Source organism: Hyla sarda, chromosome 7 (genome assembly GCF_029499605.1).
Source record: "Hyla sarda isolate aHylSar1 chromosome 7, aHylSar1.hap1, whole genome shotgun sequence".
NCBI lineage: Eukaryota > Metazoa > Chordata > Amphibia > Anura > Hylidae > Hyla > Hyla sarda.
This window is the reverse complement of record NC_079195.1, coordinates 72,794,079-72,821,254: the sequence shown is the minus strand read 5'-3', so window position 1 is coordinate 72,821,254 and position 27,176 is coordinate 72,794,079. Positions and strand designations below refer to the sequence as shown.

Sequence of the window (27,176 nt, the reverse complement as noted above, 5' to 3'; positions counted from 1 at the left end):
AAAAGCCAGAATTAGATGGCTCTTTGCAAACACATAACCTCTGTGTTAATTTGTCTCTGCCAAACTTCTGCATTCCTTCCATTTGTTGTTTTAAGGTTTGGTGTCCCTTTAAATTATTCTTCTATAATGGACTGGAAAAGAGTAAGGAGTTGGATTAAAGGGGTATTCCGGTGGAAAACTTTTCTTATCAATTGGTGCCAGAAAGTTAAACAGATTTGTAAATTACTTCTATTAAAAAATATTAATCCTTCCAAGACTTATTAGCTGCTGAATACTACAGAAGAAATTTTCTTTATGGAACAGAGCGCTCTCTGCTGACATCATGACCACAGTGCTCTCTGCTGACATCTCTGTCCATTTTAAGAACTGTCCAGAGCAGGAGAAAATCCCCATAGCAAACATATGCTACTCTGGACAGTTCCTAAAATGGACAGAGATGTCAGCAGAGAGCTCTGTGTTCCAAAAAGAAAAGAATTGCCTCTGTAGAATTCAGCAGCTAAGTAGTACTGGAAGGATTAAGATTTTTAATAGAAGTAATTTACAAATCTGTTTAACTTTCTGGCACCAGTTGATTAAAAAAAAAAGTTTTCCACCGGAGTACCCCTTTAAAGGTGTTATCCAGTGTTTTGCTAAAATTAAAAAACTCCATCAAAAACTAACTTATCCCCTAACCAAAGGATAGGGGTAGGTAGCTAATCGTGGGGGCTCCGATCACTGGGACGGGACCTGGCTGTCAGTGAAGAGCGTGTGCTGCAGTTGGCACATGCTCCATTCATCTCTATGGGAGTGCCGAAGAGACCTGAGTACTGAACTCTGGCGCTCCCATAGAAATTAATGGATCGCGTGCCGTCTACTGGTAGACAACACACACTCCTCACTGACAGCCGGGGTCCCGTTCCGGAGATCGTGGGGGTCCCAGCAGTCTGATCCCCCGCGATCAGCTACTTATCCCCTATCCTGTGTATAGGGAATAAGTTAGTTTGGGCTGGAGTTCTCCTTTAACATCCTGCTGGCAGTGGGGAAAAAAAACCCCGTAAACCTATACTTATCTTGCCCTGGTCCCCCGCAGCTCCTGATTGGCTCTGTCTGATCCCTCAATCTGTCTTCTGAATACTTTTCAGACGAATGCTCATTGCAGGACCTGCCTGCGCAGCCAATCACTGGCTCCAATTATATCCTGTCTCAGCCACCAAAAGATAGAATAGAGGACCAGACAGAGCTGCAGGGGACCGGGGCATGGTAAGTATGACTTCTTTTGTTTGTTTTCAGTTTTTTTTTTTTTAAGTTTCAGCAAAACACCGGATAACCCTTTTAACGTTGGCACGTTTTTATGTATCATCATCAGATTTATAGATTCTTATACTTTGTCAAAAAAATCAGGACAATTTTCATCATGACATTCTTTTTTTATCTCTAATGGCATAGTGACCAGCCCGATTCCACAGGCAGATGAGATGTGCTGTATTCTTATACCATGTTATGATACCAGCCCTACGATGCCAATATGAAAGGATACCAAATAATTATCACTGTCAGGTACCCTGTACTGTCCTTCAAATATTTTTCACATCCTGAGGAAGTACATTCTGAGGCAGAGTCTGGCGATATGATTTCACCGCTATGAGGCGCTTCCCGCGTAGAGTAAAATGTGACCAGGTCAAAATCTGGAGGAAAGCACAGGTAATAGGGATGAATACCAAGAGGTAAAAGCATCCCTGCCGGAGAGTGGGCATCAGTACGTGGCTTGGATCCATCTGCAGGTCAGTGTTGATATTATTCATTGCGTCTCGCTGGAAGATGTCATATCCTGCAACCAAATAAATACCATGTTAGTCGACATCTGAGCTTTATGATTTTTATATACAGTGGAACCTCCACTTACAATGATCCAGAAAAGATGATTGAATGTTGAAAATATTGTAGCCTGAGACCATTGTAATTTGAAACCAGACAACATACAATGCTACAGACAGTCCAGATCTGAAACGTGACAATAGCTGAAAGAATTGACCAATTAGAATGGGCATTCACTGGTAAAACACATGTATTACTGAAGTGCATGCACTGACTGGCTGTCTGGTAGTGCCCCCTACAGTACAAGGAGGTATTACATGTTCTGTACTACTCTTTACCTGTGCCCGGGTTAGCTGCTCATCTGAACACCAGGTAAGGACGGCTTCATGTTACTTTTTTAGGACATTGTGACAGTACAGAACCCTGAAGATGCTCCTGTCCTATACATAGACCGTGATTACAGCTTCCAGCAGATCTTTATTACTTTTATATGTAAGGACTTGCTTTATCTATATTAGTTATCTACTTAGTTTTATTTAATCCTCACTTCTTCCTATTTTTGGATGACATTTTCCATATAGTTATGGTCTCAACACACAATGGTCGTCCTGGAACTGATTGTAACTTGAGGGACCATTGTAAAGCAAAGTACTGATGTTCCAGAAGCAATTTACTGTAAAGTAGCCACTTTAAAAAATGACTGCAAATATGGCATTACAAACCACAATATAATACTGTAGCACTAAAAATGCAGCGAAGACAGAATGGGGCAGATTTACTATTGCAAATACCCCAGAATTCCAGGAAAGGGGTGAAGCTTTCTGAAAAGGGGATATGGCTTGAAATGCAACAAAATGTGCCAAAACTTTGCAACAATAAGTCGGTCCTAGCTTTCAGGGAATGTTTATGAAAGAGTACCTATCATTAACTCATCTGTCCCTAATTCCTCCCCCCAACTTTCCCTGACTCTTCCCGACTCTAATCCTACTTTTTTTTTTTCTAAAACCCTTTTTCCAATCCCTTGTTAGTTGTTCATTTTGCTGCCCTCAGAGAGAGGAAGGGGGAGTGGCCCAGCAGGTGTGACGTCAGTTGAAGCCAGGCTGGGCTCACTTTCGCCCCTTCTTCTGCGGCCTGCTTTTAATCCAGATCCTGGGGGGTGCTTTCAGCCACACAATCCTGTTGCTGCTGTGCTTAAAATCTGGGGGGGATGCTTTCAGCTGCTGCAGCTGTGCTTATAATCCAGGGGTTCTGTTAGCCCAGTGATCCTGCTGCTGCAGGGGGGCAGCGAATATTAGCCCCGCAATCTGCCATCCTGCTTGAAATCATGGGGGGTAGGGGTGCTGACAGGCTTTGCGGGCCATCCTGCCTGCCATGCACAGCGCTCCTCCTGCCTGTCTGATTGACAGGGAAGAAGTTGCGCTGTGCTTTTCAATGTTCCGGCTGCACTGAGAGTTCGGACTCATGCTGCCAGGCCGGCATGAGTCCGAAATCACTAAGCCAGGACATGTAGGGAGACCGCTAGTGGTCAGTTTTTGAAAGTAAATAAAACGTTTTTTTGGTTACAGGTACTCTTTAAGGATCATAAAACCCCTTAAAGGATTTGGTCAGACCACAAATTGCTTTATAAATAAGGGGATCAATTAAGGCATCATTGTAATGTCCCATAAGAAATAAATTCATATACAGCAGTGCTTTCCTGACAGTGTCTCCTGCTGTTGCAAAACTACAACTCCTAGCATACCTGGCTGGAAGTTGTAGTTTTGCAATAGCTGGAGACACACTGTTTGGAAAACACTGATTCAGTCATATAGCTAAAAGTGAATAAGGACATGCTGTAGTCTGCGATATTTAGAAGCTGCCACTCTGGACCTACCAAAAATTGACAGATAATAAACTTATTTTTTTTACCAAAACTACAGCACTAACAAAAAAAAGGTAAAAAGATTTAATAAAAAAAAAAAAAGAGGAACTAGAGCAGGCACCTAATTCAGGGTCCCTGTCACCAGGTTTATTCTGCCCTGATATTAACCAGCTTACAGATCCCCTATAACTGATAACTCAACATCCAGAACCTGGACACTGGATAATGTTCTTCTAGGTAAATTATGTTTTTCTCGATTTACCTGTATAGACGCACAGCAGCCAAGTACCAATAAGGGGAGCCAAAGTCTGGCCTGGTTTGGTCACCAAAGCCACCATTCCAAACATGAGCGCAGAGGCCGCCTGTTTTCGGCGATGTAGCACAAAGTCTTCATCCACCAAGTCGGTGACCACCAGGTTCAGCAGTTTACAAGTCCCTTCAGTAAAAACACGATTGCTGTAAATAGAGGAATATGTGATTTGCTTAAAAGGGTTATCTGGCAACATTTCTTTATTCACCCCTCATGCCCGGGCTGCCTCATTTATATAAACTTTGACTTATTTGTTTTATTTATTTATATTAACTGATTCTTCCCCTATAATTGAACCCAAAATAAAATCCAGTATATATGTTGCATGTGAACATAGCCTTCCAGGCGCATTCCAGTTACAAATGCCAATACTATATTTCTTTCAAGCAGTGTTTCCCAACCAGGGTGCCTCCAGCTGTTGCAAAACTTGCAACAGCAGGAGGCACCCTGCTTGGGAAACACTGCTTTAGAGGGTCAATGTTGACCTACATGTATGATCTCTATATCAATGCACTAATGATATAGATAATAGATTTTGGTCAATAGATCATGTTACTGTGGGCAATTCATTTCTGATGGTGCTGTCAGATAACCCCTCTAGGGCACTAAAATTTTACCTGTCATTAGCAAAAACTTTTTAGATAAAGTAGAAAATAATATTATATGTATATTTGTAATATACATTGGTTAGAAAATGTGTATATTTTTGTCCCTGCAGCTATTGCCAGTGTGTCTTTGTGAGGAGATCAAATACAGGACATGTGGATGGACAAGCGGGGCTCTGTGCACTGAGGACAAGCGGGGCTCTGTGCACTGAGGACAAGCGGGGCTCTGTGCACTGAGGACAAGCGGGGCTCTGTGCACTGAGGACAAGCGGGGCTCTGTGCACTGAGGACAAGCGGGGCTCTGTGCACTGAGGACAAGCGGGGCTCTGTGCACTGAGGACAAGCGGGGCTCTGTGCACTGAGGACAAGCGGGGCTCTGTGCACTGAGGACAAGCGGGGCTCTGTGCACTGAGGACAAGCGGGGCTCTGTGCACTTAGGACAAGCGGGGCTCTGTGCACTGAGGACAAGCGGGGCTCTGTGCACTGAGGACAAGCGGGGCTCTGTGCACTGAGGACAAGCGGGGCTCTGTGCACTGAGGACATGCAGTTCCGGGCACCAGGTAGGTGATTTCTTCCGGCATTTAGCCCTGCTTCGGGCAAGCAGCACTAAATGCCAGAAGAAATTAACATATGACGGGGCAACCAGTCTTGCCCCGTCACTAAACTGCTAGGAAGTAAATGCTACTTACATTTGCCTGCGGGGACCTACTGGCGGAGTGACATCATCGCAAGCGCCGGAATGCCGACATCAGGAAGTCCCCGAGGGCAGATGTAAGTAGCAGTTACTTACTACATAAGGGAGGACCTGCCTACCACCAGGGGCTAACCTTGTCTACTTAGGGGGTATAATTGTTTAAATAGGAGCCCTACCTACCGGGGGTCATATCCATCTGGGGCCTGTCTACCTACTGGGAAGCCCTACCTGATCATCAGGTAGGGCTCCCTAGTAGGTAGACATGGCCCCCATCAGTGATAGGTGTCATATCTATCTGGGGCCTGTCTACCTACTGGGGAGCCCTACCTGATAGGGGTCATATCTATGAGGGGCCTGTCTACCTACTGGGGAGCCCTACCTGATTTTACCAAAGTAGAAAAAGAAACATGTATAAAGGACAGGAGCAGCTGTCGATTTATGGGAGCCCTACCTGATGGGAGTAATATCTATCTGGGGTCTGACTACCTACTGGGGAGCCCTACCTGATGAGTGTCATATCTATCTGGGGGCCTGTCTTCATATGGGGGAGCTCTACCTAATGGGGGAAATATCTATCTGGGGCTCTATCTGCCTACTGGGGGAGCCAAACCTTCCTACCAAATGGAGGGACATATCTATATGGAGCATTATTTACCAATGAGGGGAGCCCTACCTGCCTACCTACCTGCTGAGGAGACGTAACGACCTGATAAAGGGACATACCTTATTTTAGCAAAATTCTTGGGCTACAGTTCACAGTAATAATTTGAAGCACTCACGATTGGACGAATTCTTTAATTTTATTCTTGGTTTTCTGTAATATTCAAAGCTTTACACATTTCGTGTGGTACAGTTCGTGGAGCAGAAGCATTCACACTAGCAGAGATCTTAACATTCTAGTCGGGAGCCATCAGGGTCAGACACAACTTTTCGGGGGAACGCCCCCTTACTTATGCGTACTAGAGCCTGGTCTTCCAAGGTAATAGAAGAGATAGCACACGTGTGGATAATCAGCCCTTCTTTCTACTTATTTGTTTTGTTTATTTTTGCTTCTATATGTGGCATCTAGACCAATATCTTTGATTACAAATATACTTTTACAGAAAAGCTTTTAAACTACAGACTTAATTTAAGCCTGATGGAGCGATGGTCTCAAGGTATGTTATCCAGTATGCCTCTCGTTGCAAGAGACGCCTGCGATTTAAACTGTCATTAGCATCAGTGTGACATATTTTATTAACCCTATGCTGTCTTTCTAGGAAGTGTCTCGACACAGTTTCGCTGTACTTAGTGCATTCTCCTATTGTTTTAGTACTGAGAGCTTTCCTAATTGAATTCTTATGTTCTGTTAGTCTCACTTATTTTCCTGCTAGTTTGGCCAACATAACACTCACCACATGGACATTTTAGCATGTATATAACGTTTTCGGAATTGCATGTAAAAAAAAAACCTTTACTGGAGTTTTAAAAACATTGTTTGGGATGATATATGTGAAAAGATTAGAAAGATGTCTACAAGACATTACACACTTTCTACAATCACTATCAGAAATCGGTGCTACTAATGGTAAATTCCTCTGTACTCTGGATGTCCAGAGTTCATATACAAACATCCCACAAAGTGAAGGTGCACAATGTATTCATGAAGTTTTATGTAAAAACAAACAATTAAGTAATCGCATGATTGCTTTCCTTATGGGCCTATTGGACTTTGTCCTTTCGTTTTGACACCCAATTTTTTCTACAAGTAGGTGGGAATTCGATGGGGTCCACCGTCACCCCAAGTTTGGCTTATATTTTTATGCATATGTTTGAGAATAAGGTCATCTGCTCCTCCCCCAGCATGGACACACCACGAACGTGGCTACATTATGTGGAGGACGTGTTCATGCTGTGGGAGGGATCAGGTGACTCTTAACTATCATCCCAAAAAAGGTTTTAAAATCTCCAGTAAAGGTTTTTTTTACATGCAATTCCGAAAACATTATATACATGCTAAAATGTCCATGTGGTGAGTGTTATGTTGGCCAAACTAGCAGGAAAATAAAAGTGAGACCAATGGAACATAAGAATTCAATTAGGAATGCTCTCAGTACTAAAACAATAGGAAGATCCCCTAAGTACAGCAAAACAACAGTGGTGAGACACTTCCTAGAAAGACAGCATAGGGTTAATGAAATACGCTGACAAATAATGGAACAAGTTCACATAGCTGCTAATGACAGTTTAAATCGCAGGCGTCTCTTGCAACGAGAGGTATACTGGATAATATACCTTGAGACCATCGCTCCATCAGGCTCAAATGAAGTCTGTAGTTTAAAAGCTTTTCTGTAAAAGTATATTTGTAATCAAAGATATTGGTCTAGATGCTACATATAGAAGCCAAAAAAAACTAATAAGTAGAAAGAAGGGCTGATTGCCCACGTGTGCTATCTCTTCTAATACCTTGGAAGACCAGGCTCTAGTACGCATGAGTAAGGGGGGCATTCCCCCGAAAAGTCGCATCAGACCCTGACTGCTCCCGACTAGCATGTTAAGATCTCTGCTAGTGTGAACGCTTCTGCTCCACAAATTGTACCACAGGGAATGTGTTAAGCTTTGAATATTACAGAAATCCAAGAATAAAATGAAAGAAAAATCATCCAATCGCGAGTGCTTAAAATTATTACTGTGAACTGTAGCCCAAGAATTTTTCTAAAATAATTGTTAGTGGAAGTGGTGGCTTTCCACACCTGGGCAGTGATTTAAGTGTGCGCAGAGAGTATACCTATCAAAGGGACATACAGTCCATGCTTAGTGTGGCACACACAGGCACACAATGCAAAGACTAAGCGAACTTCTCTCCTTTTTATCTGCTTTCAGGTGTGATTTTTATATTGCTCACACCTCTTACTTGCCCAGTGAGTTTTAAGGAGCATCACATGCTTGAAACAATCTTATTTTCCACAATTTTGAAAGGGTGCCAATAATTTTGTCCAGACCATTTTTGGAGTTTGGTGTGACATTATGTCCAATTTGCTTTTTTTCCTCCCTTTTTTGGTTTAGTTCCAATACACACAAAGGGAATAAACATGTGTATAGCAAAACAATTCTTCTGCAATTCTTTTCTGTGAGAAATACTTCATTTTCTAGAAAAAATTCAGGGGTGCCAACATTTACAGCCATGACTGCACCTTTCTAAAGGTGACTACCTACTCAATGGAGCGGACTGATCAGGGGCCTTATCCACCTAATAGGTTGACATACTGGTCTGCCTATTAAGTTTCTATTAATAAAAGACATTATATACATAATATTTTGATTGAAATTATTTTATGTACCAGGACAAGTAGATTGTGCTCCATTTTAGTCCCTTGGACAAGTAGTTTTTAAAAAAAATGTCCACACCCCTGTACATATATTGGTATTATCTATATTACATACAATGTTTTTGCTAATGATAGGTACACTTTAAAAATATAAATGGTTGCATTTTTACCACTTTTATCACTCTACCATACCACCACTGATCATCCCCAAACCCACCTAAAGTAACATGCATGTAAAGACGTGCGTATGTGTGTGTGTGTATATACCGTATATATATATATATATATATATATATATATATATATATATATAAAATGCACATAAAAAAAAATACACAAACCTAGCTATAAATATACAAAGTAGATATATCTGGTCCGGCCCAGCTAGAAGCATAATGACGCTGAGAACCAGTTTGAGAATAAACAGCCAGCGCACGACGCTATAAACGCCATACTTCCGACATAGAGAGAGGAAATACATGTTGTTTAAATGTGGCGCAATGTAGGAAATCCCTGGCAAGAGGAAAGAAGAGAAAACATGGTTTACTATACAAGATCGTACATAAGTTTCACACAGAAAAAACATCAGGCATTCTTAAAACTGTATCTCATCCACAAGAGATAAGCACCTACCATACTGATATAATGCCACTTATCCCCCTAGGGCAATGTTTCCTAAACAGGATGTCTACAGCTGTTTCAAAACTACAACTCCCAGCATGCCCTGACAGCCAAAGGCTGTCAGGGCATGCAGAGAGTTGTAGTTTTGAAACAGCTGTAGGCACCCTGGTGTGGTAGGGGGAGATTTATCAAAACCTGTGCAGAGGAAAAGTTGCCTAGTTGCCCGTAGCAACCAATCAGATCGCTTCTTTCATTTTTATAAAGGCCTCTGCAAAATGAGAGAAGCGATTGAATTGGTTGCTATGGGCAACTGGGCAACTTTTCCTCAAGTTTTGATAAATCTCCCCCCTCAGTTACTATTTTTTTTTTTTTTTTACATTACATGAATTTAGGTGAGGAAATACAATTAAAAAAAAATTCTGCCAAGGTCTTCTATGTTTTTTGTTTGGTTGCCGTTTACCATGTGGTAAAAACAGCATCTCTACTTTATTCTGTCAGTACAACTGTGGCAATACCAAATATCTACACTTTTTGTTTGCGAGTTATTCTGGTGTCACCACCAAACTTTTTTTTTGTAGTCTCATAAAAGTTTTATTTGCAGGAGGAGTTTAAAGACTTTGGAGCGTTTTGTTCCATTTGGTGTACATATAAGGTCAATGAGGTAAAAATGCAAATCTGCCATGTATTTACTTATTTTTTAGGTTATATGCTGTGTTTTATGACTAACACATTTTCTATATTCTTTGAACCATTCCAATAGCATTGGTACCAAATATGCATACTGATTTATATACCGTATATACTCGAGTATAAGCCTACGCCCCTAATTTTACCCCAAAAACCCAGGAAAAGTTATTGACTCGACTATAAGCCTAGGGTGGGAAATACATCATCCCCCCATGTAATCATCCAGACCCCCGTCATCATCCCCCCCCCTTCATCATCACCCCGTCAATCCCTTCATCAGTGGTCTTCAACCTGCGGACCTCCAGATGTTGCAAAACTACAAATCCCAACATGCCCGGACAGCCATCGGCTGTCCAGGCATGCTGGGAGTTGTAGTTTTGAAACCTCTGGAGGTCCGCAGGTTAAAGACCATTGCGGCCTTCGTCATCATCCCCCCCCCCCTCTTCATCATCACCACCTGTCAATCCTTTCATCAGTGGTCTTCAACCTGCGGACCTCCAGATGTTGCAAAACTAAAACTCCCAGCATGCCCGGGCATGCTGGGTGTTGTAGTTTTGAAACCTCTGGAGGTCCACAGGTTGAAGACTTCTGCGGCCTTCGTCATCATTCAGCCCCCCCCCTTTTGTTTTGTACTCACCTCCCCTCGGCGGGAAGTTAGGGTGAGCTGGTCCGGGCCATCTATGCTGCAGGGACCATCCGGTGGGGATGGTTAGTCGTTGCGGGCTGTCGATTTTCACCGTCCCTGTGCGGCGGCGTGAAGGCAACGTCACTACTCTGGCGCCGGACCCGAAGCGCGGAGAAGAGGGCCCCCCCCCCGGTGAAAATGGACAGCCTGCAACGACTAACCATCCCCACCGGACGGTCTCTGCAGCATAGATGGCCCGGACCAGCTCACCCTAACTTCCCGCCGAGGGGAGGCGAGTACAAATCAAAAGGCGGGGGCTGGATGATGACTAAGGCCGCAGTGGTCTTCAACCTGCGGACCTCCAGAGGTTTCAAAACTACAACACCCAGCATTTCCGGGCTTGCTGGGAGTTGTAGTTTTGCAACATCTGGAGTACCGCAGGTTGCAGACCAGTGATGAAGGGATTGACAGGCGGAGAGTTCACTCGAGTATAAGCCAAGGAGGGCGTTTTCAGCACAAAAAATAATGCTAAAAAACTTGGCTTATACTCGAGTATTTACGGCAATAAGTTTTAATGAACCTTTTTTCCTTTATCTTGAAAAAAATTAGCTTTTTATTTTGGTGTGGATGTTGCTTTTTTGGGACTTTTTAAATTTTTTTTAAATTTTTTTTTAAGTAAAATTAAAGTTTATTAAATGTAATTTTATTCAAACTTTCTTTGACCGGGTGGTTTACAACCACTGATAATCCGATTGCTAGTTCAATGCTTTTGAATACATAGTATTTTAAAGGGGTACTCCAGTGGAAAAAACTTTTTTTTTATCAACTGGTGCCAGAAAGTTAAACAGATTTGTAAATTACTTCTATTAAAAAATCTTAATCCTTCCAGTACTTATTAGCTGCTGTATACTACAGAGGAAATTTTTTTCTTTTTGGATTTCTTTTCTGTCTGTCCACAGTGCTCTCTTCTGACACCTCTGTCTGTGCCAGGAACTGTCCAGAGCAGGAGAAAATCCCCATAGCAAACATATGCTGCTCTGGACAGTTCCTAAAATGGACAGAGGTGTCAGCAGAGAGCCATGTGGACACACAGAAAAAAAAATAAAAAATTTAAGAAAATAATTTCCTCTGTAGTATTCAGCAACTAATAACTACTGGAAGTATTAAGATTTTTTAATATAAGTGATTTACAAATCTGTTTAACTTTTTGGCACCAGTTGATTAAAAAAAAAAAATATTCCACCGGAGTTCCCCTTTAAGGCATTGCTGCCTATCTTGCGGCCTTGTAGGCAGTCCTAGGGGACCTTTGTCAGGCCCCCAGTGGCCATTGACTGCGATCATGTTGCAGGGTGCCGATGGCCAGAAAAATAGAGCTCCCTTCCACTGTCAAACACCTTACTTGTCGTGGTAACTATTGACCATGAGGGTGTAAGGGTTTAAACTCCCGGAATCAAAGTTGCAGCTGAGCTCCTGCCGCGATCTTGTCGGAACACTGTACATTAGGTGCGAGATCCTCATGACAGATATATCCGTCATCAGTCATTAAGGTGTTAGCAACAAAGAAGCAGAGAAATAATCGGCAACTCACCGCGGCCAGCTGAGTAAATCTTCTTTTATTTCATACTCACAAAAGTATCATATGGGAAGAGGGTAGTGGGGGGACACAGGATGGCGACCAAGCTCCGTTTCGCACGATGATCGTGCTTCCTCCGGCCATATGGCCGGAGGAAGCACGATCATCGTGCGAAACGGAGCTTGGTCGCCATCCTGTGTCCCCCCACTACCCTCTTCCCATATGATACTTTTGTGAGTATGAAATAAAAGAAGATTTACTCAGCTGGCCGCGGTGAGTTGCTGATTATTTCTCTGCTTCTTTGTTGCGATTCCATGCACTATTGCTAGTCAGAGCACCACCTCCGGCAATCCCTAGTCCCAGTCTGCCGTGTCATCACCGTTCTGCACCTAAAGGGAAAGTAGTGCCGTGCTGTCTATCTATGAACTGTGTCATTAAGGTGTTAGGCCAACTAATATTTAGTCTAAATTTAGACTAGCCTATGTAAAAATGCAACAGATTTATCAAACACCACGAGTTACTGTGATAAATCTGGCGCATTTTAGACTGTCTAGTCTAAGGGTATGTTCACACAGGCAACATATGCTGCATATTTTTCCTCTTAGTTTACACTGTCAAAGAATGAGATGGTTTTGGTAAATCTGGGCCAATGTGGTTGTCTACTTAGATGTTAGTTTATTGATGTATTCCATAAAATTTATTGGGATCCATCTGGTGTGACAGTTGTGGTTTTATATGATGTTTTCGTGACTAGAATCATGGAAGTGGCTGCGCGGTGCAACGTCACTTGGTTTTAGTTGTGATAACGTATGTTGTGAATTTCAGACCACTGCTTCCCTATGATACAACATAGGGTAAATGGTAGCCTCAGAGTATTCTGATACCTTAGCTATACGTCAGGACAGTTGGCATCACAGTGGGTAGATAAAAACTTACCAAGTAAAAAAGACCCCGTAGAAACAGAGATTCTGTCAGACAACAAGTGCTCCAGGAAGAGGGGGAAGAAATTACTGTTGAAATGACAGTGGAAAACCTGCAAAACAAAGAAGCATAGCAACAAATCCCTTTATCAGGTGGTGTAATGTATTCTGCCGTACAGCGTTCATTACAACACAATGTGTACAGAGGGTGATGGACATGAATAAACACTTTGTACACCGCTGCATGCCAGGGCTCTAGATAACAGTGCTATGGATACAGGACACTTGTGCTTCTCCGCCTCTCTAGGCCTAGTACCCCACCTTAGTCAAAGACGGTTTATCTATTATCTTTTATGTACTTGCGAAAAAACTATGCTCTGTCACAATCTAAAGCGTAAGTGCTGGCAGCATATTAGGGCTGTGACTAATGGTTATTTTCATAACCGATTAGAATATAAAAATATCCATAGTGAAGAAGATAATTTGTGAACGTTTGGAACATTTTAGTTCCAAACAATGGGAGCAGGCTGCGGGGGTCGTGATGTCATGGCCACGCCCCTCGTGGCATCACGTCACACCCCTCAATGCAAGTCTATGGGAGGGGGCGTGACGGAAGTCACGCCCCCTCCCATAGATTTGCATTGAGGGGCTGTGGCGTGATGTCACAAAGGGCGTGGCCGTGACGTCAGGACCCCTGCAGCCCGCACTCAGCGTTCAGAACTAAATGTTCCGGATGCTGGGGCAGTGGAGATTAAGAGATTGTTTGTGGGGTCAGCTAGATGCTGAGCTTTGCAGAGGCTGAGAGGAGTAGCTTTTTATTATAATTAACTAGGTAAAATTATTCTTTTAAATTTAAATTTTCCACTTCTTGCATCTTCTCTCTGCAACTATTGCGAGTCTGGCCTTTAGCGCAGAGCCTGACAACCGGGGACTCGCCATAGCCGCAAAAAGGAGCTGCAGGAAGCAGAAGATGGTGTGTGCTGTGCCCCCTCTTCACTAAACAGGCTGCCAAGGACCACTGCTGCTTATATACATAGTGATAATCACTAAGTGTATGTGAACTTTAGAAATTGGTTGACCTAGTATTGGTTGGCCAACCGATTAATCGATTATGTAAATAGTTGACAACTATCTTCATAATCAATTAGTTGCCGATTATTGATTAGTTGTTTCAGCCCTATATTATACTGTGATGTTACAATTAGTGTAAATTCAGGCATAAATCTGTCACAGATATAAAAAAAAACACAAAAGACATAAAAACACAAGAGAATGTTGATGTCACTCTTGTGAATGTGGAAGTTCACAATTTTGCCCAAATTAATAATACCATGATATGGTTTCTACTGAGTACCGCAAGACCCTCAAAGCTGCAGTACCATGCACAGCCACTACTGATAGTATGGTGATCCAGGTACAAGTGCTGGTAAGAACGGAAGAGACTGTAGTCCCGGTGCACCATAGCCTCTTCAAACAGCTGATCAGCGAGGGTGCCAGGAGTCGGACGCCTGCTGATCTAATATTGAGGGTCTACCCTGAGGAAATGCCACCAAATGCAGCAATGTGTGATTAAACCCTAAATTCAATTTTTATGAGACAACTTCTAAATACATACACCCCCCCACGTATGTAGACATGTATACACACACCTAAATACACACTCATACAAATACACAGACTTGCACATACCTACAGTAAGTACACATGTATACATACCCATTTAAATACAGTCAGACATGCAGAAATACTGATAAAGGGTGTATTCACACCTGGAGTTTATTTGATGCGCAGGTTTTTATGCTGCAGATTTCAATGCAAACTTAATGACTAAACACAGCTTCAAATCATATAGAATTATATAGGCTGTGCACGAGTACATGGAGAAATCATAGCTCACACAGCACATTGTAGAGGCTGTACTAGCAAAAGTAAGCAAAATTTGTAATGAAGACCCATGGAGAAAAATATTTTTGCACCAAAATAAGTACAGTGCAAAATAAAGCAAGGATATAAATGTTTTTTAAATGTTTCCATAGTTTTTAAAGGGGTACTCCGGTGGAATTATTTTTTTTTTTTTTATCAACTGGTGCCAGAAAGTTAAACAGATTTGTAAATTACTTCTATTAAAAAATCTTAATCCTTCCAATACTTATTAGCTGCTGAATACTACAGAGGAATTTATTTTCTTTTTGGAACACAGTGCTCTCTGCTGACATCTCTGTCCATTTTAGAAACTGTCGAGAGCAGCATATGTCAGCAGAGAGCACTGTGCTCCAAAAAGAAAATAATTTCCTCTGTAGTATTCAGCAGCTAATAAGTGCTGGAAGGATTAAGGTTTTTTTAATAGAAGTAATTTACAAATCTATTTAACTTTCTGGCACCAGTTGATTTAAAAAAAAAAAAAAGAAAAGTTTTCCACCGGAGTACCCCTTTAAAAACTATGGAAACATTTAAAAAACATTTATATTCTTGCTTTATTTTGAACTGTACTTATTTTGGTGCAAAAATATTTTTCTCCATGGGTCTTCATTACAAATTTTAAAAGTTCCTTTTTCTGCAGGTCAGGATGTTTGAGCAAGGAGTCCTTTTCTGTGTCAGGCTTTCATAGTTTTGCAGCAATTTCCAGAAAATTAAGGCAAAAAAGCTAAAAAAAAAAAAGCAAAGATATGTGGATGCAATCTAACTTAACACTGGGTACCTACCGCATATCTCTTTGACCCTTGGGGTATGCACATTACAGGTTCATAAACACTACTCAATTGCACCTCTCTCTAGTAATGCAACCCCACTAGCTGCTGCGTGTCTATAGAAGGCATTGTATACTCCATTTACTATGATCCTTTCAGTTACTTGTTACTCTCTGGTCATTATCAAGAGGGAAGAAACTTACTGAGAATACAAAGTTCACCTCTAAGCAAGAAATGACCTAACTTCCCCCTGGATTAGACTGGAAGCCATCATATCTCCATCACAAATACAGAAACAATGCAGACGTGCTGCTATATAGTTTGCAAAAATAATAGGTCATCTTTAAATTGTCACCTTTAACCCCTTAACGCACCAGGACGTACATTTACCTCCCAAGCATAACCGCGGGCATCGGAGCAATGCCCGGATCATGCGCGGCAGGTCCCGTCTATTGACCGCAACCAGGGACCCGCCGGTAATGGCGGACATGCGCGATCCCGCGGATGTCCGCCATTAACCCCTCAGATGCCGTGATCAATACCGATCACGGCATCTGCAGCATTGCGGTCACTTAATTGGATGATCGGATCGCCCGCAGCGCTGCCGCAGCGATCCGATCATCCAGCACGGCAGACGTAGGTCCCCTCACCTGCCTCCGCTGTCTTCCCGGAGTCTTCTGCTCTGATCTGCCTTCCCGCAGACCAGAGCAGAAGATCACCAATAACCATAAATATACATAGCACTGAACAGGATTAGCAATCGAATGATTGCTTTAAATAGTCCCATATGGGGACTATTAAAGTGTAAAAATAAAAGTAAAAAAAATGTGAAAAACCCCCTCCCCCAATAAAAACGTAAATTGCCCCATTTTCCCTATTTCAACCCCAAAAAGTGTTAAAAAATATTTTATATACATATTTGGTATCGCCGCGTGCGTAAATATCTGAACTATTAAAATGAAATGTTAATGATACCGTATGGTGAACAGCGTGAATGTAAAAATTTTTTTAAAAAAGTCCAAAATAGCTTTTTATAACATTTTATATAATTTTTTATAACATTTTATTCCAAAATTTTTTTTATAAAAAATGTATTAAAAGTTTTATATAAGCAAATATGGTATCAATAAAAAGTACAGATCACAGTGCAAAAAATGAGCCCTCATACTGCCGCTTATACGGAAAAATGAAAAAGTTATAGATCTTCAAAATAGGGGGATCTTAAAAGTACTAATTTGGTTAAAAAATTTGTGATTTTTTTTAAGCGCAACAGTAATAGAAAAGTATGTTATCATGGGTATCATTTTAATCATATTGACCCAAAGAATAAAGAACACATGTCACTTTTACCATAAATTGTACGGCGTGAAAACGAAAGCTTCCAAAATGTGCAAAATTGCAGTTTTCTTTTTAATTTCACCACACAAATAGTATTTTTTTGATTGCGCCATACATTTTATGGTAAAGTGAGTGATGGCATTACAACGGACAACTGGTGGCGCAAAAAACAAGCCCTCATACTAGTCTGTGGATGAAAATATTAAAGAGTTATGATTTTTTGAAGGCGAGGAGGAAAAAATGAAAACGTAAAAATAAAATTTTCTGCGTCCTTAAGGCCCAAATGGGCTGCGTCCTTAAGGGGTTAAACCTCACCAGTATCCCCAATGACGTCACAGAGTTCAGGAGGGGCAGTAAGGTTCAAAATGACCAAAAGCATAAATCCCTTAGCACTTAACCAAGCTAAATATGCACAGTATTAGGGAACTTGAGGACGATAAAACGCTATTAATTTTTCTCTTGGCCAATGTTTGTCTAGTGTGTATCCATTATCTCTAATAGAGATAAGATGATCATATACAGATTAAGTGTTGAAATCCATAACCGTGTCTGTGGTTACATTACTGATGCAGACAGTCAATAAGGTCGGTGCCTCTATGTTCCTAGGTGTGTCATATTTACACTTCTATAATCCACACAATACATGTGTGAACAGAAGTATAAGACGGCACCACTAGTCACAGGCAAATCGGGGGTTAATACGGAAGCATGGATTGCAGTACAGCAATGAAGACCTTTATATGCCGAGTCTGCGGTGGTGCTAGGATATAAACCAAAGGACAGATATGTCAAATATATAGTAACAACGAATCATAAAGATAGCCGAACTCGCCGCCAGGTTAACGACACGATGCTCCTACTTAGAGACGCCGGTGGACCATGGCTGCAGAAATGGGGGCGCTCAGAGGCAATTAACGGCAATTTCGCGCAGAGTGCGCTTCTTCCTGCCTCGAGGCCGGAAGAAGCGCACTCTGTGCGAAATTGCCGGTAATTGCCTCTGAACGCCCCCATTTCTGCAGCCACGGTCCACCGGCGTCTCTAAGTAGGAGCATCGAGTCGTTAACCTGGCGGTGAGTGCGGATATCTTTATGAGTCTTCGTTACTATATATAATCCACACAATGCAAACTTATCTTACCTGTACCAGGTTCATACAGACAAACCATAGAAAATTCCGGTGTCTTGACAGCTGCTTGAGGTAATCTAGAAGGGTGATCTTTTTTTCAGGAGAATCAGAGGGCTCTTCAACATATAATCTAAGGGAGAAGGATCCATGTTAGACAATGCATTCAGCTAAAATAACCCCCAAGAAGGCATCAGGCAAGCATAGAATAAAAATCACACACATAACACATTAATAAAAACGTATGTTCAGTACAGAATGTAATGCAGATCTTACTGACAGAAATAATATTTGAGAGCAACCAAATAATTAAAGGGGTACTCCAGTGAAAACCTTTTTTCTTTTAAATCAGCTGGTGGCACAAAGTTTGTAAATTACTTCTATAAAAAAATCTTAATCCTTCCAGTACTTATTAGCTGCTGAATGCTACAGAGGAAATTCCTTTCTTTTTGGAACACTGATGACATCACGAGCACAGTGCTCTCTGCTGACATCTCTGTCCATTTTAGCAACCATGCATAGCAGATGTATGCTAAGGGCAGCATGGTGGCTCAGTGGTTAGCACTGCTGCCTTGCAGTGCTGGGGCCTTGGGTTCAAATCCCACTAAGGACAACAATAAATAAAGCATTATTATTATAATAACGTCTGCAGAGAGAACTGTGCTTGTGATGTCATCGGAGAGCATTCCAAAAAGAAAAGAATTTCCTCTGTAGTATTCAGCAGCTAATAAGTACAGGAAGGATTAAGATTTTTTTAATAGACGTAATTTACAAATATGTCTAACTTTCTGCCACCAGTTGATTTAAAAGAAAAAAGGTTTTCACCGGAGTACCTCTTTAACAAATTAACACGTTTATTAATGTTGACGAAACCTCGGTGGGATCGACTTACCACCTAACATCTATAGCATCAGCCCAACTAACCCGTAGACAACATATTTAGGGGATAGAAGGGTCTGGCATCCTGAAATCTAATCCTCTGATCTCATAGCTGTCTGCAGCAGCCTATTCCCCCTTATCCATTAAGAACACATATAAAATTTGTCCAAATTGGGTGTACATAGGTCAGCTGTGAGAAATATCGGTCAGCCATCTACAGCAGTGGTTCTCAACCTGGGGTACAAGTACCCCCAGGGGTACTTAGCAGTTCTCCAGGGGGTACTTGAAAAAAAATCAGTAATGGCAGCCACAGCCACTGGTTACTGGTCTGGACCACTTTGAAAGAAATGGTAGGCTGATGTCTCTGCACTGAGGAGCGGAGCAGGAGGATAGCAAAGGGGAAACATGAGCTCTTGGCAGCTGTGTGCAGTAACTACCATCAGCTTTGTTGCTCCACTGCCCCTGCAGATCGGGGACCTACTACTATGAGCCATAGCAATAGGTCCCCAGACCAGAGGAGCAGTGGAGCAACAAAGCGGGACAGTATGATGCCAACAACTATATATGGGGGCAGTTTGGGGGTCTACAGCTATATTTGGGGCACAGAGGCGGCCTAACAACTTTATGGGGATGCAAAACGGGTACTATTACTGTGTGTGACACTAGTTTGTAATTAGGTGGGTATTGTACTGCAGAAAGAAGTCTAAAATGATTGTTTGGCTGGTTCTGTGGAGAAGTCTTGTATGGGAGAAATCTTAATGGCGGTCTAGGCCAGATAGTGAAGAAAAATAAAGTAAACAACTCCGGTTAGAGAAGACGTCACCTGAAATCGGGGGACTGGGAAGATAGGGAGAGGAACAGGGGGCCTGGTATAGAGGAAAGTAAAGCATATTAATTATACTATAATCATTACAAAATGTCTCTAATATGGGGGTACAATTTTTTGGAATGGGCTGTCAAGTACCCCTTGACAGCCCATTCCCAAAAATTGTACCCCCATATTAGGCAAAAAAGGTTGAGAACCACTGATCTACAGTATATGGTCACCTATAGTATTGAACATATATCAGCGGCTTACAGACTGATCTATACTGTTCGGTGTAGACCCTTATTGCCAGATTACTCTAAGGCAGGCCATATACATAAGTGAACTGTAAGGACAAATACAGATCCCAGACAACAAACATGGCTTATTGTGTGGGATGGTATTTATCATTGAATGCCTAGGCAGATTAGCTGTTGGGGAATTTGGGAGTCTGCCTAATTCAGCAATGTATATGGTCATCCAGTGTTCCCAAAAGCCAACATCTGTCTCTCCTGACACAGCTGCAGCCAGTGACTACCTGAGCGGGCAGGCCCTGCTGAAACATCATTTCGGATGCAGGGCAAAGGACAGAGCCACATCAGGACCTGGATATGTAAGTGTAATTTTTTTTATTTTAATGCTACATTATTATATATATGGAAAAAAAGTTAGAATCCCAGAATAACCCTTTTACACACCTAATCCCTCCCTGACTCTACAGGCAATGATAGATTCTGTAGAAATTGCTGGTATGTGCATACAGAAATGCAATGTCTATGACCAGCATGGCAGGACACCTCAAGGACTTAAAGGGGTTATCCAGGAATAGAAAAACCACAGCTAATTTCTTTCAAAAAACAGCTCAATGTCTGTCTCCAGGTTGGGTGTGGTTTTACAACTTGGCTCCATTCACTTCAATAGAACTGAGCTGTAGAACCACACCCAACCTGGAGACAGACAGACGGAGCGGTTTTTGAAAGAAAGTAGCTCTGTTTTTCTATTCCTGGATAACCCCTTTAAGGCCTCCCCATAAACATCAGATATTTGTTAGCCGAACCCGCCCCATCGATGTGTATGGGGACCTCCTGACTCTTGCCCAGCAGATGATGTTGGGGATAGGATTTGACATCTTTTAAATCTCAACTACCAGATCTTTTTGTTCTCAGGGCAATAAACCACCAGAAGAGGCATGTAGCAGCGTACACCCCTCACTCCACTCAGAGAACATGTATACTTGGCTGAGCTGTAGGGACCAGAAGATACAGCAATCATGTTTGGCCGACAGCTATCTTGTGTGTATAGTTACCTTTAATTTACTAGAAATGTTTAGATTTTATGAGAATTCTCTCCAACATACATCATTCTAGAACAGTGGTTCTCAAACTTTTCGTGACTGTATCGCCAAAAGGGTGAAAGAATGTCTGCGGGTACCTCTCGTGCGGAACTTACATGCGAGAGGTACCTGCAGACAAAATAAGTCATAAAAATACTTAATTTCATAATGGTGTGTGCTTACCTTTCTAATGCGATACTTAATCCCCTTGTGCCATTATCTCCTCCTCCATCTTAATCTCCTTTTGCTATAATCTGATAATGGCAAAAGGGAAGTGAGAATAATAGCACAAGGAGATTAAGATGGATGATTACCCCCCCCCCCCACATTTATGCCATTATTCGCCCCTCCCTCTGATCCCCTTTTTCAATTATTCCCCCCCCCCTTCCATCTTAATCCCCTTGTGCCATTATCCCCCCACCCACTCACTCCCCCCCTCGATCTTAATCCCCTTGTGCCATTATTTCCCCCTCCGATCCCCCTGGGTCAATATGAGATACATACAATAACACCCTCCCATACTGCGGGGTTACACATGCTTACTAGGCCTGTGGGAGGGCCGCACTGATGGGTGACATCCTTCTGCGTTGTGCCGGCAACTCCGTGCAACGTCAGGGACGTCACTTGTCAGGATCGGCAGCCACTGCAGCTCACGTAAAGTGGCCGTGGTACAATATAGTGAGCTGCCGTAGCGACTGCGGCGGCAAATTCCTGCTCTGCACTGACAAATACTGGCCAATGCATGACCGGTATGTGTCAGCGAATTGCCGTACCCCCGCATAACCCTTAGCGTACCCTAGGGGTAATCGTACCCCTGGTTGAGAACCCCTGTTCTAGAAGAAGGGTTAAACATCTCAACTGTTTTCTTTACTGTTTGGTTTCGGGTTGAGATAACCGCCAACTCCATTGTGAAAGACACTCCTTAGGATGTACGTATCAACTACTTACATGTTATTCAAGAGGACACTTTAACTACTTAAATTAATTTAAGATGATGATTGCTGGAGGAGCAGCTTTTAAGAGGACACTTCTAAGATGCTGATGTACAATAGCAATGGTATAATAGAATAGTGATGATTTACGTTACACTGTGCACGATCTGACTGGTTAACCTGTAGGATATGTTGTTATGGGAATTCAAGCTTAACTACGACTACAAACACAGCCTAATGAAGTTAAACCATGTGTTTCAGAGGTGTGTAGCTATAATCCTAATCTCTTCTGAACACCATTCTTCCCATACTACACATAAAAGCTCATAACAAACAAGGAACCCGTGAAACCCTGGGGTAAAACCCACTAGGGCTGGAGAGGTGCAGCACATTGTGTAAGGAATGTCCAAAGTGTCTGTGTGCTCTTCCATTCAAGCATTGCCGTTTCTGTGGCAAACAGAAGTGTGATCTTCTATATGTTAAATACAAAACAAAAAGTCCTTTTTGCCTTAGACTAAAGAGGTTTATAGGAGCGTTTCATATGTACCCAGGTGTGTTGTTTATATCTACCACTGAGATCAATAAAAAAGCCTATTTAGACTTTAAATGAACCAACATGGACATGTGATCTCTGTATGGACTCTACCAACAAGTCTTTAACTTTCCCTCCACAATTATCTTAGCACCCAGACCTTGAATCTGAGCATTAGCGAGGATCCCTGCAATCGCCATTATACATCATTCCTAGCAATATTCCATCACTTGTAGAAATCTTTTATGTATAGGCCATCAAAATATCCTGACGTCCTTAAAAACCCCTTTAAAAAAGGAATATGTCATCAGTGTCACCATCACTTACCAGTTGATACAGGCTGGTAGTGCAGGGGACACTAATTATAACCATACTTACCTACCCCCGATCCGTGGTCTTTTTTGTCCATTACCTTCTTTATTCTTGAGGCAGGCTTGGTGCACGGCAGGAGCACATTGACGTCACAGCTGCTGCTTGCTCAAGCCAGCTCATAGCAAGGCCCAGCGGAGGAGCAGGAGTGGTGACGTTGGCGTGCTCGTATCATGCACCAAGCCTGCCATCGGATTAAAGAGGATAACATAACGAGACCACGGATCGTGAGTAGGTAAGTGAAGAGTGGGTAGTGCTAGTTAAAGGGGTACTCCCATGGAAAACCTTTTTTTTTTTCTTTTAAATCAACTGGTGCCAGATAGTTAAACAGATTTGTAAATTACTTCTATTAAAAAAATCATAATCTTTCCAGTACTTTTTAGGGTCTGTATACTACAGAGGAAATAGTTTTCTTTTTGGAGCACAGAGCTCTCTGCTGACATCATGACCACAGTGCTCTCTGCTGACATCTCTGTCCATTTTAGGAACTGTCCAGAGCAGCATATGTTTGCTGTGGGGATTTTCTCTTACTCTGGACAGTTCTTAAAATGGACAGAGATGTCAGCAGAGAGCACTGTGGTCATGATGTGAGCAGAGAGCACTGTGTTAAAAAAATAATAATAATTCTCTTCAGTATTCAGCAGCTAATAAGTACTGGAAGTATTAAGATTTTTTAATAGAAGTAATATACAAATCTGTTTAACTTTCTGGCACCAGTTGATTTAAAAAAAAAGTTTTCCACGGGAGTATCCTTTTAAGCACCCCTAAGGAAGTTGCCTAACAGCGACGAAACACATGGGGCTTTGTGGGGGGCACATGTTGTGACCTGTTCATACCTGCATCCGTCTAATCTTCATCTGGTATCCTGCACTGGTTTGCATGTTTTACTTTTATATTCATTGCTATATTTATGCTCTGTAGGATAGCCAGTTCATTCTGTGCATAAAGTACAGGGCAGCATTACTTTGCTTTGATGTTATACTGAGTAATTTGATTCTGTACACTAGGTATTGTTTTTTCTGCCACATATATGGTTTACACATGAGGTTGGGGCTCTAGACGGATTAAGCAGTATTATCTGCCTATCATTGATGGGCCCTCTTGAGTTGGTTATATCCTTCCCTCATGTTTTTGCAGGAGGTTGCTTTGGTTAGAGCAATTTTATGCACTGTCTTTTTGTATCCGTGTATTTTTGTATATTTATTGCTAATAAAGATTAATATTTTATACAGAATATTGTTGTTACTGATCGGTCTGCACTGCATTTAGTATATACGCTTTTTTTCTCCTTTTGTTTTGTATATGGCTATTGGGATATACTGCTTTGCACCCTGATATGTACTCTGATATAGAGGTTGAGCCCCCATGTTTTTGTGTTTGGTTGGATTCTAGTTAGGCAATGTGGCTCCTGAATGGGGCTTGGCTGCAGTTCCCTGGACAAGGGGTGGCTGTAAGAGCTCTGCAGAGAATAGGGAGATCATTGGCCGTTCCAGGAGTCAGTTATAGCAATATGCCATGATATTATAAGAGAAAACCATGATATTATAAGAGAGACATCTTTTGGGATTTATCAACTGCACATAAAACCACAGCTTTCCATTTGACATGTTGCTTCACTTACTCCTTTAATAAGCAGTCCTGGCTTTCGGCGGATTTTCCACTTGGTTGGAAGCGTTGCCTGAGCAGCCACGTGGTGACTGTGAAACCAAGGGCAGACACAGCTGCTAGGATCACACAGAATATTCGAAAGGAGAAAAAATCTTCTTTATTCCAAACTGTATAAGATGCAAAGACTGACAGGGAGCCAATGGCACTGAACAGTGAGCAGTGAAAGTTCAATTTCGTCCTATCTGCAGCCGAGACTGCAAGGTCTGCCAACAGGGCATTATGGTTCAAGTCTACCATGGTGAGGAAGCTGTCATACAGACAGAGGCAGATAAGGAACTGTAAACCTGGATGAGCCCATGACACCCAGAAGGCTAGGAAGGAGAGAGCAAACAGTGGTCCATTTCTACTCAAGGCACTGAGCCTCTTCAACACCACATCAGGAGTTGAGATGTCTGTGCTGGACCTACAAAGACAAAAAGATACTTCTCAGTAACGTCTGCTTGTGGATATCTTAAATATATTATGCATGTATACAAAAAGGGTGACTTTAGGGCAACTCCAGTTTGCAAACATAAAATCTCATAGATAAGTGAACTGAATGAAATGAAAAAATTTTTTTATACACTTAAAGGGGTACTACGCTGCTCAGCGTTTGAAACAAACGGCTCTGAATGCTGGAGCCAGCACCGGGAGCTCGTGACATCATAGCCCTGCCCCCTCAATGCAAGTCTATGGGAGGGGGCGTGACAGATGTCACGCCCCCTCCCATAGACTTGCATTGAGGGGGTGGGGCGGGGCGTCATAAGGGGTGGGGTTGTACGTCACAAGCTGCCGGCACAGGCTTCAGCGTTTGGAACAGTTTGCAAAACAGTTTCCAAACGCTGAGCAGCAGACTACCCGTTTAAAAGGGTTTTCCAGGACTTTTATTTTTAATTGCTAGCCTGTCATTAGGATGATTGGAATGTACACAGCTGTCTGCTTCTGCCTGTCTTCTCTGTTTATACCTATGCTGCGGCTCTTACAAACAGCGAACCAGTGGGGTGCCAAGTTTCATACTGCCACCGACCAGATGTTGATGGTCTATCTTGAGGATAGGCCATCAATGAAAAACTCCCACTAAACCATTTTAGGGTATAGTCACACATGCGGTATTTTGATGTCTATTTTCTGACTTTAACAGGTAGGAAAATATGCAGCAACAAATACACAGCAAAATACTGCATGTGTGATCCTACCCTAAGTGTATTAAAGAATTGCATAAGATATTGTTCACTTATTTTTTACTTAGGTTTTACATTTGCAAACTGGCCATATACTTTAGATGAATGCCAGGTGAACCCCTGAGCATCATCCATCAGCTATGTGAGATGCATGACCTTAACAATATTTAAATGGGTCCTCTGAATAGCTCCCCTGATCCTACAAAAATCCTGCTCAGATTTCAATAGGAATAGAAAAATGAGCTGTTACCAGACACTGCTGGCTTATCTCCCAAGAAAACAAAGTATAAAACATGTTAATATTAACTTTCAGGGTGATTTGCTTTTAAAATTGGATCACAGCAGAGGAAAATCTCTGCGCTGACAATCCGGAGACTGAGAGCGCTGGCATAATATGCCGGCACTAGGACCACACAGGAATGGGCCATCTCATAGGTTCATTCTTTCTGTGGACATGGAATTTGGAATTTCCGTGCCGGAAACATCTGGCACGGAAATTCCACCGTGTGCACAGCGCAGCAGAATCCTGTTGAATAAAGTGGAATTTCCATGCAGAATTCTAATGTGGCGTTCCGCAAGGAAATTCCGTGGTGTGAACATAGCCTAAGAGTGGTGCACTTGCCCATAGCAACCAACCAGATCGCTTCTTTAATTTTTAAACAGGCCTGTGAAAAATGAAAGAAGCGATCTGATTGGTTGCTATGGGCAACTGTACTACTCTTCCTCTACACAGGTTTGGATAAATCTCCCCGATGATCCCAGAAAGTGTCACTTCTTTTCAGACAGATATCGAGTGGACAACGCTGACAGGCTGGTTCCTCCTCAGCTTTGGGCACCACCATACTGGGTCCTGAAGCCTTGCAGTGTAGTATACAGTGATACAGAGGACACAGTAAGGTGGCACTCGGAACCTAAAGAGGAACAAGGAGTTTACATATTTAAAGCTATAGTGACTAGGTCCTGTTTGAACAAACACATAAATGTTTGATTTAGCACACTAAATTTGTCATGTATTATAGAAATTAGCTGAATAATGCCTGCAGGGCAGTTTCTATGTATGGAGACTAAGGGGTATAGTTGGTCGCATACGGTCAGACTTACTGTTTTGAGTTCAGGAAAATCCGATCACTAAGCCATCCAAATAATGGGTCATTCAGGCTGTTCCAGATTAAAAAGATGGTCTATTAAAAAGTAAAGACAAAACAAGAAATAACTTTTTAGTTATATACTAAATGGTGGGCGGGGGGCTGTTTGGTGACATCTCAGGATCACCATCTATTAGCCAGAGCAGCTAATGCAATGAACATCTTTACTACTTTATATTACATAGGAGGCATGGGTGGCTGGCCCATG

The 27,176-nt window shown here is 42.1% G+C and overlaps 1 protein-coding gene across 3 annotated transcripts in view; it reads right to left on the bottom strand.

Annotated features, from left to right (window-relative positions):
- Positions 1 to 244: 244 nt before the first annotated feature.
- Positions 245 to 27,176, bottom strand: part of MFSD13A (major facilitator superfamily domain containing 13A) — a 96,440-nt gene continuing 69,508 nt past the window's right edge. For all 3 annotated transcript variants that reach the window (XM_056529699.1, XM_056529698.1, XM_056529700.1), the window contains 7 exons: positions 26,925 to 27,004; positions 24,617 to 25,066; positions 18,161 to 18,278; positions 13,015 to 13,111; positions 8,914 to 9,085; positions 3,918 to 4,111; positions 245 to 1,807 (listed from right to left, as the gene is read on the bottom strand). In XM_056529699.1, coding sequence (XP_056385674.1) covers positions 1,554 to 1,807; positions 3,918 to 4,111; positions 8,914 to 9,085; positions 13,015 to 13,111; positions 18,161 to 18,278; positions 24,617 to 25,066; positions 26,925 to 27,004 — 1,365 coding nt within the window. In that variant the 3' untranslated portion in view covers positions 245 to 1,553. The remainder of the gene's footprint in view (positions 1,808 to 3,917; positions 4,112 to 8,913; positions 9,086 to 13,014; positions 13,112 to 18,160; positions 18,279 to 24,616; positions 25,067 to 26,924; positions 27,005 to 27,176) is intronic.